Here is a 20093-nt window from a genome sequence, read left to right as displayed (position 1 = left end):
TTTTAGTTCGTTAAAAGGATAGCCACTATAAGGTTAAAACCGAAAATAAATAATTATTTTTAAAATGTTTTTTTAGAGGATAAAAACATATTATAATATTGTACGAAGGCATTAAATGTTTACAATAATAATATGATACCATATTAATATTAGGTACTTACTTACATTAATTTTGTACGGTTTCCTCCAAAGGAGATCCATAAACTTTATTTGTGTATTTTAACATGAATGAGGAAAACAATTGATGATAAACAATAAATAAAATAAAATCCACGTAAAAATCAATTTAGGTTCTTAGTAGCTGCTGTCTGTACCCTGTGAATATTCTAAGGACTATCTACAATAAATACAGAATTTTACCCTAAATATTGAAGTATTTTTATCAATTAAAGATTTAATGTTGCAATGTTTGAAGTTACTGAAAATGTACTTCAGCACCGTTGAATTTTTTTTTTTACATTGATAAGTAAATTGTAACTTCTGGAAATGTAATTACTTACTAGTATCTAGCGGACGTGCCCGGCCTGGCGTCTTCGGTCGATCTCCATTTATTTTCCATCGCCATCTTTTCCTTGGATCCGCGATTACAGACGTTCTGCTGGCTGTACCTGCGTTGCTCGTCATAATCCGTGTCCAATACGGTGAAAACGCTGTCTGCGCTAATTTTTCTTTTTCCACTGAGAGCGGTTAAGCTGGTAGTGACGGGCGCTATCTTGTGCGGAAATCTCGGGGACCCGCGAATTCGTTCGCAGGATGTTTGCTGCGATAAAGATTTCCTTTGTGTCGTCGGCAAAACGAAGTTCACTTTCGTTTCCGGCTCCGCGATATATTTTTGAGGTATTCTCGGTGCGTTTTCCTCGTAGTATTTGGAGCAGCTCGGTTCGTCGTCGGTCACTCGGATGATCGGGCCGCTCTTCGCGTACGACTCTCGTCGCAGCTTCATCTCCTGTTGGGGCACGTTTAACATGTTGCAGGAGTGGACCATAGAGTGCTTGCGGTTCCCGGGCACCAACCCGGCTATCATACCTACGTGTAGTTTGAGCGCTGCAGCTATGCTCGGTCCCGAAGGATCGCTTATCGAGGTGGAAGACGCTTTGCGGCTTGCCGATTTGCTGCCGAAGAAATTTTTTAGTCTACTCAAAATTCCCGGGCTCTCCTCCCGCTTGTTTAGACACAAATTGTACAAGTCTATGGCGGGCTGAGACTTTCTGAAATTGAGTTTCGGTTGGGAACTAAAACTGATGGAATTCCTGCCCTTGAAGGCATCCGCCGACGGCCAGCTCGCTCTCGGTATGACGGGTGGAAGGACGGAAAGAAGTAGCATAGGCAGACCACCGCTAATACTCGGAGTTCTTTTATCCTTTTCTGTGTCGTTTCTGCCCTCCTCCTGGACAGTGTTCAACTCCACCTATAATATAAATATCTTACTTTATTAAAAGCTTTTATTTAGCTTGCTCTGTATGTATGTAAGTATGTATGTTACGGTGGAATTTTGGAACTCAATTTAAGGTAGATATATTTAACCGATTGATCTGAAATTTTGCAAACGCGTTTAGTTTGGATGACCATGCACGATAAAGTATGTGATATCACTCTAAATCCAATATGGCCGACCATCCAAGATGGCGAATTTATTTTCTATGTAGTCCTACAATATGGATATTAAATGAAAGGGATTTTTGAGAGTAGCTCGAAAACGAATGTAATTTCATTCTACATCCAACATGGTGGCTCATCCAAGATAGGGAAATAGTTATTTTTAATGCACTTCTGCAAAATGGGTATCAAATGAAAGGGCTCATTGAAAGTAACTCGAAAACGAATGTAACGTCATTCTACATCCAATATGGCGGCTCATCCAAGATACGGGAATAGTTATTTTTAATGCACTTCTGCGATATGGGTATTAAATGGAAGGATTTACTGAGAGTAACTCGGAAACGAATGTAATGTCATTCTATATCCAATATGGCAGCTTAGCCGAGACAGGGGAATTTTAACACTTCTGCAATATGGGTATCAAGTAAAAGGGCTTATTGAGAGTAAATTGAAAAATAATATTCAAATTGTGTCGTGTCGTGTCGTGCGTGTCATGTCGTATCTTGTCGTGACATGACGTGACGTGTCGCGACTTTACGTGACTTTACGTGACGTTACGTTACGTGACGTGACGTTACGTGACGTGACTTTACGTTACGTGACGTTACATTACGTTACGTGACGTGACGTTAAGTTACGTGACGTTACGTGTCGTGTCGTGACTTTACGTGATGTTACGTGACATAACGTTACGTGTCGTGTCGTGACTTTACGTGATGTCACGTGACTTTACGTGATGTCACGTGAAGTGACGTGAAATGACGGAACTGACAGCCGGGTTTCATAAAATGCCCGGTTGAATCCTGTCACTTTCGTTAAATGAAATTTAACTTTTTAGTCATGCAGAAATCTAGCCAGAGATAACTAAAAAAAAAGAAAATAAACTCCTTACAAATTTTAACTATTAAGTTATAATCCTCAATATATTATACAATTTGCATGATAATAAAAGCTTGTCGCGTGATTTGTAAATAAACTAGTAGGTACTTACCAATTTTTATATTTAACTATATAACTGAGTAAATTGATATTATATTTTTATTTTAATTAAATCCAGTAAGTACTGATAGATTGTTAAGTCTCGCGACAAGCTTTTATTATCATGCAAATTGTATAATATATTGAGGATTATAACTTAATAGTTAAAATTTGTAAGGAGTTTATTTTCTTCTTTTTAGACTAAGTACCTAGGTAAGTATATATAAATAAAAGCTTTTTTTCAAAAAGTTTTTTGTTTATTTATTAAATGTATAATTATAAAAATGAAACCGGAGAGAGTACAATTTTACGAACCACACACATTTTTATTCTCCGTATATAAAGCCAAGCTAATGATTTGTGAACCTCATTCGGCGGGGATCATTCGATTTAAATAACACGTGAAGCTTACCCTCTTAGATAAAGCGATCGAATCAATACTCGATTCTGTCTCCAACAGCTTTTCCAATCTCCCTATTTCACGATCCAGCGCTGCGACTTCTTTTTTATATACCCTATTTTGTATCTCGATGCGAAACTGTAGCTCCTGCGCTTCGTCGGTGATAAATCTTCTAGTTTTACACTCCAATCGCAAGCCCATACTTTGAATTATTGGGTCGTCGTCTGCAACAATAAAAATTCAGATTCTTTGAAACAAATCACATCTTTGAAAATACTTAATTTAAAAATTTGAAAATCGGTCCCCAAACGGTGGAGTAAGCTTTGAACATAAAATTATTTATTAAATCAAAATACAGAACTTAAGTAACTTTTTGAAAGTCTCCGTTCTAAGTGGTTAAGTCTCCGTAGTAGGGCAATGAGGTTCATTAGGAAATATGCTGCTTAAATGACTTGTAACTCACCATTTTTCCTGATGGCGATAATTTTGGGGAAAAACAGCAGGCACAACGTGGACGTGGTGGCTATGAGGATAAGACTCGTGATGGTGACGTACGCCAGAGTGGCTCGCTCCGAAATGATGGTTCCAATGACCACCACACAAGTGCTCGTAATGACAACAGAGTATACGCTGATGCCGATATATTTGGAGTCGTTTAGAGCTGATATTTTAACGTTCCTCGTCTCCCATGCCATGTATAGTCCGACTATTAGAAGCAGACCCTTGTAAACGTAAAGGACGCAGAGCCATCCCGTCGTGTTCTGCGATCTACACACTTCTATCTGAAAGAATGTTAATATTATAATTTATGGAAAGTTAAAATTATCTAAGTACCTCGTAATTTCGTGCGCTCGTCTTCGACTATATGAATTTTATATGAAGACTAAATGGTGTATCGAACCTCTTTTAATGCTTTCCTTTTAAATATTACTCGCTGTTATTAAGTTTAGATTAATATAAGATAAGAAGGCACAATATTATGAAAGTTAAAGACCGCTTAGAAACAAATTGAAGATAAGTGATAAGTGATTACTTTCTCATTATATTTTGAGAACAAAACAAAAGTTTTTAAATTGTTTTGTTTGTTTGAGCAACCTTAAAAAAACCAATGATATTCTATGTTACTAACGTAACTAGATTGGAAGTTTACGGTAGCAACGCGTTGCCACTTCGAAGATGCCTGCAGGCATATCTCACATACCTACATAATGACATAACGAATATATGACTTGACATTGTCTTTTGAACAAAAAAGTGGTTACGCATTTCTGACAATCTTTTGTAAGACATTGCTACTCTAGTATTTTAGAAATTCATTGAAAAAAACTGACAAAAAGTTGTATGTTTTTTACCTGTGGTTGATAGACGACGCTACGATCGCTACTGCTAATTTCTATTGTCAAATTCTTCAGATGTCTCTCCATGGGGTCCAGAACCGCCCATAAGGTAACTATCAAGCCATCGATTACGAGTAGGGCACATACTAGAGATATCAGAGGTGTATCTTGAAGAAGTTTGGTTTTGCACACACCGATTCGATTACTGAAAAACATAAAAATAGTAAGAATAAGTATAGTCCGGGTTCCGTAGAACAATTTTTTTAAATTAGTAATAATTCGTCTTTTCAAAATGAAGCTACTCACAAAAAATTAGCTTGATAGTAATTAAAAAAATTGTTTTACGGAACCCGGATTAGTAAGTTAAAAATCTATACTAATTAATATTACTACAGATTTATAATTAAAGCGGAACAGTTGGTTTTATCGCGCTAATTTTAGCACAGAGATAGACGAGGAAGGACAAAGGCTACTTTTTGAGAAAAAACCTTATATTATATGCCGGTGGAGCCGCGAGAATACATCTAGTATAAAAATATATTTTAAAACCAACAACGCAAATATGGAATTGGATAGATCGAGTTTCCGTGAAACGTTTCTTCCGTTTTAGGAAATGAAATCATGAAAAGTGATGCGAGAATACTACTACGGCTGCTATGGACAAAATTGGTAATAAAAGGAAATAGAAAATACAATTGCCACCGCTGTATTGTGTTATTTTCTAGATACAAGTTCACAGGCTCCACTGAAGCCAGATCAATTGAAAGAAATCATTTTCTGTTTTGTTATTCTATTTTATATTCGTTTATTCTTATCTAAATGACACCCGCAACTCCGTTTTTTTTTATGAAATAAGGGGGCAAACGAGCAAACGGGTCACCTGATGGAAAGCAACTTCCGTCGCCCATAGACACTCGCAGCATCAGGAGAGATGCAGGTGCGTTGCCGGCCTTTTAAGAGGGAATATTAATTAAGAGGGAATAGAGTAATAGGGGAGGGTAGGAATGGGAAGGGAAAGGAATAGGGGAGGGTAGGAAAGGAATAGGGTAGGGGATTGGGCCTCCGGTAAACTCACTCACTCGGCGAAACACAGCGCAAGCGCTGTTTCACGCCGGTTTTCTGTGAGAACGTAGTATTTCTCCGGTCAAGCCGGCCCATTCGTGCCGAAGCATGACTCTCCCACGTGTATGCGTTGCGCCAAAATTCGATTATCGCGCGTTCGCGCGCGAACTGTCCATTTTTACGGGATAAAAAGTATGCTTTGTACTTTCCCGGAACTCAAAGTATCATGGATATGTCGCAGCCGACTGGTTTAAACAGCCGTTCAATCAAACAGCTAGCCCTTTGACTGAACAACGCCATTCAATCACACGGCTTTACGTCGTTTAGTCGACTTGTTGACTACAACGTTCAACACTACAGCTAGACGACGCTTAGCCAACTGGTTTAATGGCAAATTTTGTTAATTTGCCATTAAACCAGTTGGTGACCATTAGTTTAATATTTAATTTGGGAGAATAGGAACTCTTTTTGTATTTTATTGGAAGATTATTCTCGGATTAAGTTTAAGGGGTGACCAAAAGTTTAATGCAATAAGTAAAATTTTAAAAATCTGAGGCGTGTTTTGTGACGGTCGCCGGCTGCTGCCGCAGCACAGTCAGAGTTCTAACCTACTTTTAGACTTTCTGGATTGTTTTTGTTTTTGTTTTGAGCCCCTCTTTTATTTGAGGACGGTCGCCGGCTGCTGCCGCAGCACGCTCGCTGCGCTCGCTCGGCTCCCTCTGTGTTGTGGTCTAAGTTCTAACCTAACCTAACCAACTTTTGGACTTTCTGGATTGTGTTTGTTTTTGTTTTGGCGGGGGGCTGTGCCCCCCGAACCCCCCCTTTCGGGGGGACTGAAAAAACTGTATTCTAACTAATTTTGAACATATTTAGCACATACAATAATTATAGCTGATTTATTATTTATGGAATTACAATAAATACCTTGGTGATGTATTTCATAATCCCGTAATTTCTCCTCGAATATTTGTTGAAATTTTGATTTACTCGTATGTGCCTCCATAATTTTTGTCTCTTTAATAACACTTGTAACTTTTATTAACTACTTTCTTTCCGAAAAACAACCACAAATACCAACAAACACCTGCTAGTTGACGCCATATTGTAAATAAAACGCACCTAGCGCCGCAGCGGTGCGCGCTGAACTATTTCAATTAGACGGCGGCTTTTGAATCAGCTGTAGTGTTGAACGTTTTGAGCGACTAAAATATTCAATCTAAAAGCTAGACGTGTGATTTAAACCAGTCGGCTGCGACAGATATACTTTGAGTATTTAAAATTTGGTATGGACTAAATATTAGCAACATTGGTTCAGAAGTTTGGGAGTGAAAAGGTAACAGATAGACAGACACACTTTTCCGTCTATATATATAAAACTCAAAGGTATATCTTCTATATAATTCTATATAATCTATATCTTCCTTTTTTATATATTAAAGTCAAAGGTGACTGACTGACATGGTGATCTATCAACGCACAGCCCAAACCACTGGACCGATCGGGCTAAAATTTGGCATCCAGTTAGATATTATAACGTAGGAATCCGCTAAGAAAGGATTTTGATCAATTCCACCTCCAAGGGGTTAAAATAGGGGATGAAAGTTTTTATATAATAATACTTCTTAACGCGAGCGAAGCCGCGGGCAAAAGGTCGTTTATAATATGAGTATGGATAGTATTCTCTGTTTTAAAATTGGAAGATTCGAATATGATTTAAAAGCCATATTAAGGCACAGGCACGGGCATCACAAATTACAAATTAGATTCCATCGAGTCTTTCGAAGTAATATTATAATGCCTTTGTGAAATATTTTTATTATTCTTAACAACCTTAGGATCCAGACAGGGGAAAAGAAAAGTGATTTAAGGAGACAAACAAAATCCCCCGTGTCAAACCCAGCGACTGTTACACACTAACGAGAAAACGTACCGAAGTATCTCAACTGTGAAATTTCATTTAACTTTGTTGTAATTTTTGTTACTTCACAACTTATTGGAAGACGATAATAATTGAGGACGTCCATGGATGAAGAGGCTAACAATTTAAACAGTTTCGTTAATTGCAGAAATGGAGGCTTTAGGACTGGAAAATCAAAAGAATCTGGATTTTATGTATAGCCAGACATTAGTAGGTAAGTGACAAGGAAAAAAATAAACAATTGCCCTTATACTCAGTTTAATTAAACAACCAATCATTCTTCCAAGTCAGTGTCTATATTATAAGTACCAGAGCTTTGCTGGAAGTTCTAGAAAGGATAAAAATCAACGGATAGGCTGAATGAGATATTTCGAATAAGACACGAATTTAAATAATATAACTCTTTGTACTATCAGAGAAATAAGGTTATAAGCAGATTTCGGACCTACCTAATTTTTACGGATACTGGCCCCTTAGACAAAGTATCATTCGTTAAAAACGATGACGAAATTCGTTATCAAAATGTATGCGGTTTGACATAAGTCATCGCTAAATGACATTTCGCTTGCGAAGACTAATGTCAAATCCCATACATTTTCATAACGAATTTCGTCATCGTTTTTAACGAAAGGGACTTTGGCTACGATCTCAGTTCAGCCTTTGACTTAATTTAACCCGACCAAATAGCGTAGGCAGGTATCTAAGGTCTGACATCTGCCAATGCATCCATTTCTTTAATGGTACATAATACACCAACTTTTATACCGAACCAAATTAGTTCTTTGTAACTTATTTATGTTTTGAAATTGAAGTTACCTTATAAATATGCGATGTACTCGATACGTCTTGGCGAACATCGAGCCGAACGCGAGGGAGAAGCCAGCTGACAAAACATACACTCTACCCTAAAACACAGTTTAACTCGTAAATAATAAAAATAAACTACTTAAGTATATAATATTTCACTTTCCTATCAAAATAAACACTAGTATTATTTTTTTAGTTTTCAGGTATTTTGATGATACCTGAAAGCTAAAAAAACACCTCAGTTTGCTTGTAGATAATTATGATGTTTATAATTACAGTTTAATATAAGTAATTAATAGTAAACATTATAAAGTTTCTTCGAGAAGAAGTTTCTCATACGTATTTGATGATTTTAAAGTATAATAAAAATAGTAATATAGGTACTTTAGTATAGACAGATGTTATTTTTAAAGTACATACATATAACATATTACATAGGTACGTAATCTTATATATAAAATTCTCGTGTCACAATGTTAGTCGCCGTACTCCTCCGAAACGGCTTTACTGATTTTAACAAAATTTTATATGCATATTCAGTGGGTCTGAGAATCGGCTACTGGGTACTTTTTATATTTATAAGTGTATTTGTTGGATAAATAATAGTAAATGATTACAGCTCGCGACTGACGGCGACCATTGTTTGTGCGACGGGATAGCGATGCACGTTGCCATGGTGACATACTTATTTAGTCACTTCAATAAAATAATACGGGCGAAATACTTTGTATGGCAAAGAAACGTTTGCCGGGACAGCTAGTTTTTTTATATATTTCGCTTTGATTTACTTTGATAAAATACATATTATTTGAATTTCAAATGATAAATTCGTAATTCTTACGACTGTCTTCGGTGAGTTCGGCTCGCTCAAATCAGAAATAACAAGCGCTATGTAATATGTTATTGAATGAAGAGTGCGAATTGAATTTTAATTTTCCAAGATTGACGAGGGAGACAAAGTTTTACATGTATTCCCCTGAAATTTCACTTCTTATGAATCTGTCATCACGCCTGATTTGAATACTTTGATTTGCTTCGATCCCTTTACATCAAATTCCAAAATTACAAATACGGGCTTAGTATCGTTTTATTTATTAATTTTTATTAGGGTTCCGTACCCAAAGGGTAAAAACGGGACTATATAGTAAGTACTAAGACTTCGTTGTCTGTCCGTTTGTCTGTCTGTCTGTCTCCAGGCTGTAACTCAAGAACGGTTATAGCTAGAGAGTTGAAATCTTTACAGATTGTGTGTATCTGTTACTGCTATAACAACAAATACTAATAAAAACAAAATGAAATTAAAATTTAAGGGGGCTCCCGTACAACAAACGTGATTTTTTTGGCATTTTTGCTTAGATTTCAATAATGGCAACAGGTAGGTAGGTACTTGAATTTTTCACAAAATCCTTAGTTATATGTGTACTTTAATATTTAATAACAATATTAAAATAAAATAAAAATTAAGGGAGTAATCCCATACAAAAAAAAACACAATTTTTGGCCTAATTTTGTTCTATGATGGTACGGATTGCGGAACCCTTCGTGCACGAGTACGTCTCGCACTTGACCGATTATTTTATTTATTATCTATGCACAGAACTAAAAAAGACACATTTCCAAGTTATATTAATGCAGTGGCGTACTTATCTACGTCTATAAGAGATTTCTTCTTCTAATAATCCTTATAATTTGTGAATGTTTTATGACAGATGGGCTATGTACCTACAAAAAATATCTTACCTCTTTATAATAACTAGATATCGCCCTATGGTCGAAATTCGACCTTAGTTTCAACGACATTAGGACTACTACCTATATTTTGTAAAAAAATATTGACTTAATCATATTTTTTTCAATTTTTGTCTCTGGGACTCAGACTGGCCGTGTAAGCATTGTCTAATAGTATCTCAGATTCAATAAAAAAACTATAATCCATTTTCAATTTGTCAACTTGTTGTCAACAGACTTCAACCATAAATAAAAGAGTATAATTCGTATGTATAGGCTTGTCACTCAAAAATCTGTAATTTTTCCTAGTGTGTGTGCTGTAGTGTGCGCAATGTTAAAAGCAAAATTTCAAAATAATATTATTAATATTAGCTCGATGCACTCCTTTACCATATAAACTATAACTGTGCAAAATTTCATTCACCTACATTTACTCATTTTCCGTCAAAAGAGATACTTACAAAGTTTTTGGCTCACGTATTAATATATAGATTAATAGATCATTATCGAATATCAACTCAACTCGGGTGAATAAATTAATCAAGTCCTAGACAAATACTTACGGTACACACGGCAGAGAACTGTATATACGGCGGCAAGTTAGAATTGTCGACACCCAGTAGAGCTACAGAAGTGTACACCAGCACGCACCCAATAAGGGTCATGTTGTTCAAACGAGGTGATGACAGTTTGATAGACCTGTAAAAATGTATAAGGGTTTATACACGTACAGTCCTTTCCGTTAGGAGAAACACGGTAGGGTTTCTGTAAGGGTGGTCCTTACTCGTTTTGTCATAAACTTAATTGTCAGTGTTTCCATGCGAGAAGGTATATTCTAAGATATTATTATTAGTTTGGCATATACCCAGGACTAACTGAAAAGCACGTATTGCGTGTAAATCCACCGCCTGCATTATCGATAGAAACCTCTTGAATTTCGCTAGCTATATGATATTGTAAGGCGTCTGTATAAAATATTACGAAGGGTTCTAACTTGCAAAATACGTAACATTAGAGTCCACACCGCCCTTTTTTCCATACAAACGTTGTCCTCTGTTTCCTCCCTGGATAATGCTAGTAGAGTTATAATTTTTTCCTGAATATCTACGGCCACTAATACAATGTCCCTATGTTTTCTTTTTTTTCATATTTTAATTATTAAATAAGATATGAACGTTCAAAAACCCAAAAAAATTGCCAGATTTTCCGCTGTGTTCAAACATCCAGAAAATAGATTTGGCTAGATTATACAAAAAAAAAAACATAGGAACACAGCTCAAGCCTTTCTTTAATCTTTAATGAAAAAAGTTTAAGCTTTGGAGAAGGAATCAGGGGACAACGAATCGTTGATTTTCTGCAGTTGTCTCTATCGCGTTCTGCGGTATAGGCTTGAGGTAAGGGAGACAGCTATAGATATTACACGTATTTTTTTCATTTCTCTAGCCCCTGGTGTATCCTCTTAATATTAAATATTATAATATGAGGGGCTTTAAATTGGAGACCTAACAAAATTTATAAAATATAAAATAGGTTTATACGTGGGAGAGCCATGCTTCGGCACGAATGGGCCGGCTCGACTGGAGAAATACCACGTTCTCACAGAAAACCGGCGTGAAACAGCGCTTGCGCTGTGTTTCGCCGAGTGAGTGAGTTTACTGAGGCCCAATCCCCTACCCTATTCCCTTCCCTACCCTCCCCTTTTCCCTTCCCTTCCCATCCCTACCCTGCCCTATTACCCTATTTCCTTTTAAAAGGCCGGCAACGCACCTGCAGCTCTTCTGATGCTGCGAGTGTCCATGGGCGACGGAAGTTGTTTTCCATCAGGTGACCCGTTTGCTCGTTTGTCCCCTTATTTCATAAAAAAAAAATAACTTGATTTAAATGCCTCTTGGAATAATATATTTGACTAGCTGTTGCCCGCGACTTCGTCCGCCTTAACATAATAATATAATATAATAACAAAGTTCGATAATTTTCCCCTTTTTGTGGTTCCTTATACAAAGGTTAAAACGGGACCCTATTTAAGCAAACGTCAAACGCAAACGTCAATAAACTTTCATGTTTCTAACTCAAGAAATGACGGACTTTAATTGAAATTTTCTACGCCAATTTCACCCCTTGTGGGTAGAATTACCAGAAACGCTTAAATACGTATCCATTCATTTTTAATCAGTAGCACAAAAATAAAGTTTCATGTTTCTAACTCGAGAAATGACGGACTTTCATTCAACTTTTCAACCCCAATTTCACTCCCTTGGGGGTAGAATTTCCAAAAACGCTTCAATACCTATCCATTCATTTTTAATCAGCAGTCCAAAAATAAACTTTCATATTTCTAACTTAAGAAATGACGGACTTTCATTTAAACTTTCAACCCCTATTTCACCCCCTCGGGGTAGAATTTCCAGAAACGCCTAAACACGTAGCCCAAACATAAAATTTCATGTTTCTAACTCAAGAAATAACGGACTTTCATTCAAACTTTCAACCCCAATTTCACCCCCTTGGATGTAGAATTTCCAAAAACGCTTAAATACATATCCATTCATTTTTAATCAGTAACCCAAAAATAAAGTTTCATGTTTCTAACTCAAGAAATGACGGACTTTCATTCAAACTTTCAACCCCTATTTTCAAAATTCATTCCTTAGTGGGTGTCTACTTAATAAAACAACCCTACTCACCAAATTTCGTTGCTGTAACTTTAACAGTTTTTGCTCAGCGATGATGAATCAGTCAGTCAGTCAGGACATGTAATTTTATAAGTAAAGATTTTTTTGAATACCTAACTATGCTGTACGATCTCGTTAGGCATTACCAATAACAGCTATGCTTTTTCCGATTAAAAGTAAATAGCATAACTTTCAGTCGAAAAAAATAGGGCTCCCAAAGCAAAGCGGATCAAATTCTTTGGAAGTTAGTTGAAAAAGGGTTGATCATCGACTGATGTATAGTAAACAACCAACATTATGGTCCAGACTGCTCATTACTTATTCAAGTCAGCCGATACACGTGGCGACCGACTTTCTGTATTCTGTGACGGTGTTTTAAAAATAGGGGTTTATTACCTGCGCTTACTGTAGTGTAGGTTGAAGGCTAAAAAGCCTATGGCCAAGGCTATGCCGGCTCCTGATAATACTGCCACGGCAATTTTAGCGGGAACCCATACAGAGTCTATTCTGAGAACTAGCACCCTTCTGGCGGCAGGTATCCCTCCCGCCCATTGCGGCTTTACACACTCGGGACAGCTCATTTTTGTACCGTATGTGTATAGGGCAACGGTTTTTGGACGACCACCTAAAACATGTAACAGCCTTGTTTGTAAGTGAGGATGAGAGCTTATCTTTATACATGATAGTCTAAACACTATTGCTACATAGAACATGGGGCGCATCCACAAAAAAAATATTCAAGAACGACTGTTGTGTCTCAAGTGAGCGTTGCCCTAAAGGCAGTAAGGCTGTAAGAATTTTGAAAGTCCAACAACTATATATATATACAGTGTGTAACAAAAATAAGTGATAATACTTTAGGGTGTGTACGTGTTCCTTGTAGAGAGTTCACTGTGAAAGTAGCAGCTCTGAAAGACGAATTTTTTTTCATATATATATATATATATATATATATATATATATATATATATATATATATATATATATATATATATATATATATATATATATATATATATATATATATATATATATATATATATATATATATATATATATATATATATATATATATATATATATATATATATATATATATATATATATATATATATATATATATATATATATATATATATATATATATATATATATATATATATATATATATATATATATATACTTAATATTATATTTATATAAATAGATACTTGTTGTTTACACAAAATATGTTTTCCTATCGTGAAAGGCATATTTGAAATTTAGTAATAGAAAATGTTCCTCTTTGGAAATTGTGCAGTCTCTATTTAGGAAAGATTATTATCATTTTAAAATAACTATCCTTGTTGTGTTGTTACATTCTGACATTTAATACTTAGATGCCTTTAAAATTCCACCCAAGTTTTTAACCATACAAATGTATACAGTACCCGCATAACCAAATTAAGTTAAACGAAGTTACCAGTAACCAGTGTAAAAGCAAAACATTTAAATTCTCTCCACATTTTATTTAGCTAATTTTCGCGTAAAATGCACATAGTCTGCTAGCGTTATGATATCTTCTCAAACATTTACCTTGTATCTGGTAGAACGCTGACACCCCTATTCTGTCCGCCCCATTGAACGATACGGGGCCCTGAAACCGAATATTATTTTCAGCGGACGAATATTACGAATCATTATATTTTGCCCAGACAGCATTTCTAAATGAAGCGAAAATTGTGTTCATTACGCAATCTACGCCGCAATGTGGCTTTATTACATGTGGGTTTGTTTTCATTATTTCCCGCACCATATGACGAGCCTTAATTAAAATCGAGCAAAGTAAGGCCAACAGTCAACATTTTTAAAAATAATATTTTGTCACATCAAGTTGTGCTCTGAACTGAACGTATGTGTATTTAAAAATAGTATTGAAAAGTTTTAAAAGAGTGGACGCTTTAGAAAATGCTTTACATCGGTTTCAGCGCATTGAAAACCTCAATGACACTTTATGCAGTATTTTCATGTCGGTTTGCCAGCGAGCCGTGCAGTGGAAAAGGGGAAAAATATTCGAAAAATAAAATTCAATACTGTATTCAAACAAGCTATTCTATTAGATATAATAAAACGATATTTCCTTTTATGTCAAAATTGAGTAGGTTCTTGTCTGACATTTTTTGAATAGCAACATCAGAGTAGACAGAATGATAGAGTATGCCGACTTAGAACTGATGTTGAAATTTTTAAATTTGACGTATTATGACGAAAATCGTCGATAGGGTTGTTAACTTGTTACCTACGAATTTAAAACTATGACATATTCGCTGGACGTGTTCCTCTTTGGTCGTATTGTTGTTTGTTGTTTTGGCACATGCGATTAAAATTGTCAGAATCCAATTTTGAAAACTTTATTTTTAATATTTAAAAATTTATTCATTCCGTTCATAATCCTAGTGAAACCCGACGAATTTGACAGATATTGAAACCTGTCCGTCTCTTTCCAGTCGAACTACTGGTCGTTATGTCTATTGTGGCAACATGCATGTGCAATATCAAAGCGATATTACTCAAATTGAATATCTGCAACTTACCGAAATACCGAGGAAGCTCAAATTGCCGATCTGACTTAAAAACTCCTCTGCCATCTCTTTCCTGTTGTAGTCGAAGTGTGTCAAACTGAGATTCGCATTTTGGTTTTTCCACAGCACCTCCGACTTGCTCAACGCGAGAGCAATTGCCCAAACTGCATCGTACGTGTAGTGGGCATTCTGAGACACCGCCACTCCTTCTCCTTCCATTTCTCGGTGGAACATTTCATTCGTCTAAGAATAACAGAAAGCAATTAAAACCGTAGCTCGTTCAAATAACACGGAACTGATTGCCTGTTAAATGTTTCTCTGCTTTAAATTAACAACAGGACTGTTGTAGAAGCATCGGCGCAAGAAATTAATGAACATCTATTCAAAGAGTTGTATAATTGGTTTCTGCAGTTAGAGCTGTAACGATTTACTCATTAAAATAGCGCAAACGACAGCACAGAAGTTGGAACTAAATTTTAAACAAAACTATTATATGAATAAATCGATTTATATTTAACGTCTAAAGAAGTTAAGATGCACTATACTAAAAGCCACAAGGCTAGGCAAGAAACTTCATAATTCACATACATTCAGATACGCCAATAAAAAGTTCCTTGCCTATCTCGTGGATTCTTACAGCCATCGTTTCAAAAAAGCGTCATCAATCACTAACCAACCCCGAAAGTGACTCGCCGCCGCCGACGATGCCTCTATGAGCGGTGACGGAGACAAGGCCCTCCAGAGCCTTCGCCAGGTGCGCCCGGGGACACGGGGTGGAGCCCCGGATCCGCGGGGGCTCCCCGGACACCAGCCACGCGTACTCCGCCCCGAACATACCCAGGTTGAAAGCCTGCGGTCTCGAAAGATACATTTCGTTATGGCTACTTCTTAGGGTCTAGTATACCGAAAGGTATAAAATACGATACTACAACTGAAACTTTACTGTCCGTCTGTTGCTACTAAGTAGTCTGTATTTTTATTATAACTATGGCGGCTAGACAATGGTCACAAATATCTTCTTTGCCACTATAACATTTTATATAAAACTTTTTGTCTGCGAATATTATTGTAAAATAATGGCGGAAAAATATCTTTGTATGACCGTTGTCCCTAGTCATTTTCTACGGAAAAATAGTTGGGTAACGTGACCGCTAACAACAATGAAAAAGAAAACAATTTTAGCAAATCTTCTTTTCTCTATATAAAACCTTTATTTAAATACGATGAACACAGAACAGCTTTATTCTGTACTTACAACAGGGTTAAATATTAATCACTTTATTAAAATCTTCAAAAAACGTTTTCAGAGGTTCCACGCACAGGTAGATCAATTACTTTTAACTCGAATCTTACTCGAATTCACGCACCGTGCCTGCAGGCTTCAAAATTCAAATATTTGAAGAACATGAAGAAAAAAGCCTTATAATTAATTATGTTATAGTTTTAGACTCTCTATTGAATTAAATTAAGTATAGAATTTTTTATATTAAATTAATATTGTATGAAATGTTACAATACAGCTTTTATGCTATCATGGCAAAGACAAACTTTCCTTTGCGCTGGTGGCAAACAAATGGACAGTAGAGTCTTGGCAGCAGTCATTTCTAACCTTTAGGTATTTACTATTTACCCACAATAAATAATTTAAAAAAACGTAAAATAAGTTAGGTTAAAGAAGTACTTAATTGTTATGGTCACGACAATATTAATGGTCAGTTTACGACTCTCCTTGTGGTGGACATTAACGTGTCAACTAAGTAATATGAAATGGCCAAGTTTATGTAAGAATATTATGTATAATAAGAGCGGAAAGATTATGGTTGAGCATTACATATTTAACGATACAATGATATTTTTATATGCTTCGACGTCGATTCTCCCAATAAATATTAGATACGTCTATAAATATGATTAATGGCACAATCCATCTCTATCGAATAAGGACGCTGAAACTCGGTTACAAAGACATTATAATATTATGTATTATAATAGGTACTTGTTATTATTATTTACCGCCCACAGGCTTAGTACTACAGTAGAAACGAGAAAAATACTGACAGATTTTAGAGACATAATGACAGATTAATTTATCGATCTGTCACTTTGTCTAGTCTTTTGAAGAAATAAAATGTGTTTCCATGGTGGCTATGCTAAGCGTGCAGAATGCTGATCAGATGGGCTTTTTACATTTTGGATTTCGAATTGCCTGCCAAAACAGGCAAACAAGACAACAAACATAATATTATAAAATAGACTATTGGTCAGGCATATAGAATCGGTCCTGCGCCTGATTTATTAGAGTTCCGTACTCAAAGGGTAAAAAGGGGACCCTATTACTGAGACTTCCATGTTTGTCCATCTGTCTGTCTGTCTCCGGGCTGTATCTCAAGAACCGCTGTAGCTTCTGAAATTTTCACAGCTTGTGTATTTCTGGTGTCGCTATAATTAATATTATTAATTTATTTTGTTCGTGATCCATAATGGCAACATGTAGACACTTGAAATTTTCACCAAATCTTTAATTATATACGTGTGCTTTAATATTTAAGTAATTATAAAATTTAAATAAAATAAATAATTAAGGGGGCTCCCACAGAAAAAATATTCGCTCTATAACGGTACGGAACCCTACGTGCGTGAGTCCGACTCGCACTTGGCCGATGTTTTTTTAGTTTTAGCCATTCGTATCCTCTATATTCGTCATACAAACAAACACATGACTTTTACGAAATGAACAATTACTGTAAGTACGGTATAAAAAAATAATATTATGAGATGCCAACAAAAAAGTGAAGGCCAACGTCTCAGAAAACATTTTACGTAGCACTCACGACATAATAAATATTTTGCTCTGTCCCAGGCATTCCACTTATTCCCGCCTTTCGACTCACCTCACAAAATATTTTTGGCAGCATATCTTGAGAGAAGCTTCCTATTATGATCCGTGTATCCAGGTTCTGCATGAAAATGTTTTCACTCATATTAAATTCAATCTTTTATATTCAAGTGCTCGTGATTCTTTGATGGAAAGGAGGTAGGCAAATGTTATCCTATAATTATTTACCTTTTAGAATGAGTTATATAATATCTAAGAGAGGCATAAGAGCGACCGCAGACTTACAATTTCAAGTTGGTCATCTAAATCGCAAAGTATACCAATAGCTATAGCGACTTATGAGAGCTCGCACATAGCATCCAACTAAATTGTACAACTAAATAATTGGACACCAATCGTATAAGAATCGCCTTCCTTTCCGATTTCCTACAAAATATTAAAAAGTTGTCCAATTAAATTGTGAAACAACGCAATTTGGTTGTACGATGACCGGTGGTAGGCATCATGTAGGACATTCTGAAAACATTTATTTTAAATTTATTCAGAAATAAAACAATTTTGATTTTGATAGTCCGCCAACTTGAAATTGTATATCTGCAGTGACCCTTATGTATATGTCGACGACGTGCCAACCTCCTAATTGTAAAAAAACGAAAAACACTCTATTACTAGTTGTTCTTATAGAGTTCATATTACAAAAAATATTATTCTTGGCTTTCCCAGTATTTTCAAACAAAAATTGAAGAAGCCAATAGTAAAAAGATTGCGATTTGGGTTGTTTGATCTATTTATATTTTAGGATCAGCCGTATTAAAAAACCTTTACGTTTTAACGTTGTTAGTGGCGGCCGAAAAGGAAGATCTTCCGACCGAGCGAGATAGCATGCTCGGTCAGGCCGAAGCCCACTGACGTCATTTCAGACGTTGTATATATCTTGCCGTTCTACGAAACTTCGATAGCGCGATGCAGGAAAGTTAGGCGAATTGTGGGTACCGCCACATCACTCCCCCCCGAAGACCTGTGGTATTCTTCGATGCGCTTGTGTTGTCAGGTGTGGGCTGAAGCTACGCGTGCAATGACCAGGAGAGGGACCCCGTGCTCTGCTTGCTGACCGGTCGTTGTAGCCTATGGCTGTCCCGTTCAAGCCAGACGCGGGTTCGACCGGCGCGGACCTCCAACGCGGCTTATGGTCGAGGCAACCCGCCCCCGTATCACGTATCTTGCGAGAGCAATGCGATAGCAATTATTGCGCGATAATTGCTCCAAAATCGCAATTTCGTATCACGTATCATCCAAAACAATACGATTGCAATCGATCACTATACATGACACCATTGTTTGTGACATTCATGACACCCAGCAATCACTCGCGCGATTATTGCTAGTGGATTGTTAATCGCTATTTTTACGTGATAAGGTAGCCGGTTATGCTTGATGCCTGCTGACGTGGTGCGGAGGGGCGGGGAGTGTTGATGATGATTCATGTCCAGAAGGATGCGTGTTCTTGTCGGTGGTCACCAATTTAACGTTGTTAGTGGCGGCCGAAAAGGAAGATCTTCCGACCGAGCGAGATAGCATGCTCGGTCAGGCCGAAGCCCACTGACGTCATTTCAGACGTTGTATATATCTTGCCGTTCTACGAAACTTCGATAGCGCGATGCAGGAAAGTTAGGCGAATTGTGGGTACCGCCACAACGTCATCATGTAAATTAATTCTTTTATTTTCTAATAGCAGCATAGACACCATGATATATTGTACAAGTTTTGTTGTTGTTCGTTTAACATGAGTGTGTTGATTTCCGTTCATTAGTAATGAGGAACATTGGGATTTGGGGCAGGCAGAAAACTTTATCCATTATAGTCTACTTCATTATTCACAGTTCACACGGCTAACGGCTAAACTATTTTATGTCGATTTTCAGTGAAACAAAAGATAATTAAAATTTTACCATGTAAGGAAGTTAAGTAAATCCCTATTAGCTTCATAACGATCATACTCAGAGGCAGTTAATGATTACTTAATTTAAATATTTATTAGTTTCCAAAAATTTCTGTCAAGCAAACTACTCTTACGGTTTTTGGTCAAACTTTCCATTTAATTTTTAATAAAGTTAAATTCATTGAATGTCTTTGAGTGCGGGCGTAATTCTTGAATTTTAATTTAATAGCTGTGGTCTACAATACTTAGTCTTTTA

General features: G+C 36.4%; 1 protein-coding gene across 2 annotated transcripts in view; it reads right to left on the bottom strand.

Moving 5' to 3' along the window:
* Positions 1–314: 314 nt before the first annotated feature.
* Positions 315–20093, bottom strand: part of LOC121739932 (gamma-aminobutyric acid type B receptor subunit 2) — a 148208-nt gene continuing 128429 nt past the window's right edge. The window contains exons 7-17 of one of the 2 annotated variants that reach the window (XM_042132554.1): positions 17954–18019; positions 15736–15912; positions 15075–15305; positions 14077–14137; positions 12898–13126; positions 10393–10528; positions 8111–8199; positions 4330–4519; positions 3441–3759; positions 2990–3201; positions 315–1408 (exon numbers count right to left, since the gene is read on the bottom strand). In XM_042132554.1, the coding sequence (XP_041988488.1) occupies positions 500–1408; positions 2990–3201; positions 3441–3759; positions 4330–4519; positions 8111–8199; positions 10393–10528; positions 12898–13126; positions 14077–14137; positions 15075–15305; positions 15736–15912; positions 17954–18019 (2619 nt within the window). In that variant the 3' untranslated portion in view covers positions 315–499. The remainder of the gene's footprint in view (positions 1409–2989; positions 3202–3440; positions 3760–4329; positions 4520–8110; positions 8200–10392; positions 10529–12897; positions 13127–14076; positions 14138–15074; positions 15306–15735; positions 15913–17953; positions 18020–20093) is intronic. The other variant, XM_042132556.1, reaches the window with a different exon arrangement.

This window comes from Aricia agestis, chromosome 2 (assembly GCF_905147365.1).
Source record: "Aricia agestis chromosome 2, ilAriAges1.1, whole genome shotgun sequence".
Classification (NCBI taxonomy): domain Eukaryota; kingdom Metazoa; phylum Arthropoda; class Insecta; order Lepidoptera; family Lycaenidae; genus Aricia; species Aricia agestis.
Note: the sequence above shows the minus strand (reverse complement) of the source record. Positions and strands in the feature narration are given on the sequence as shown.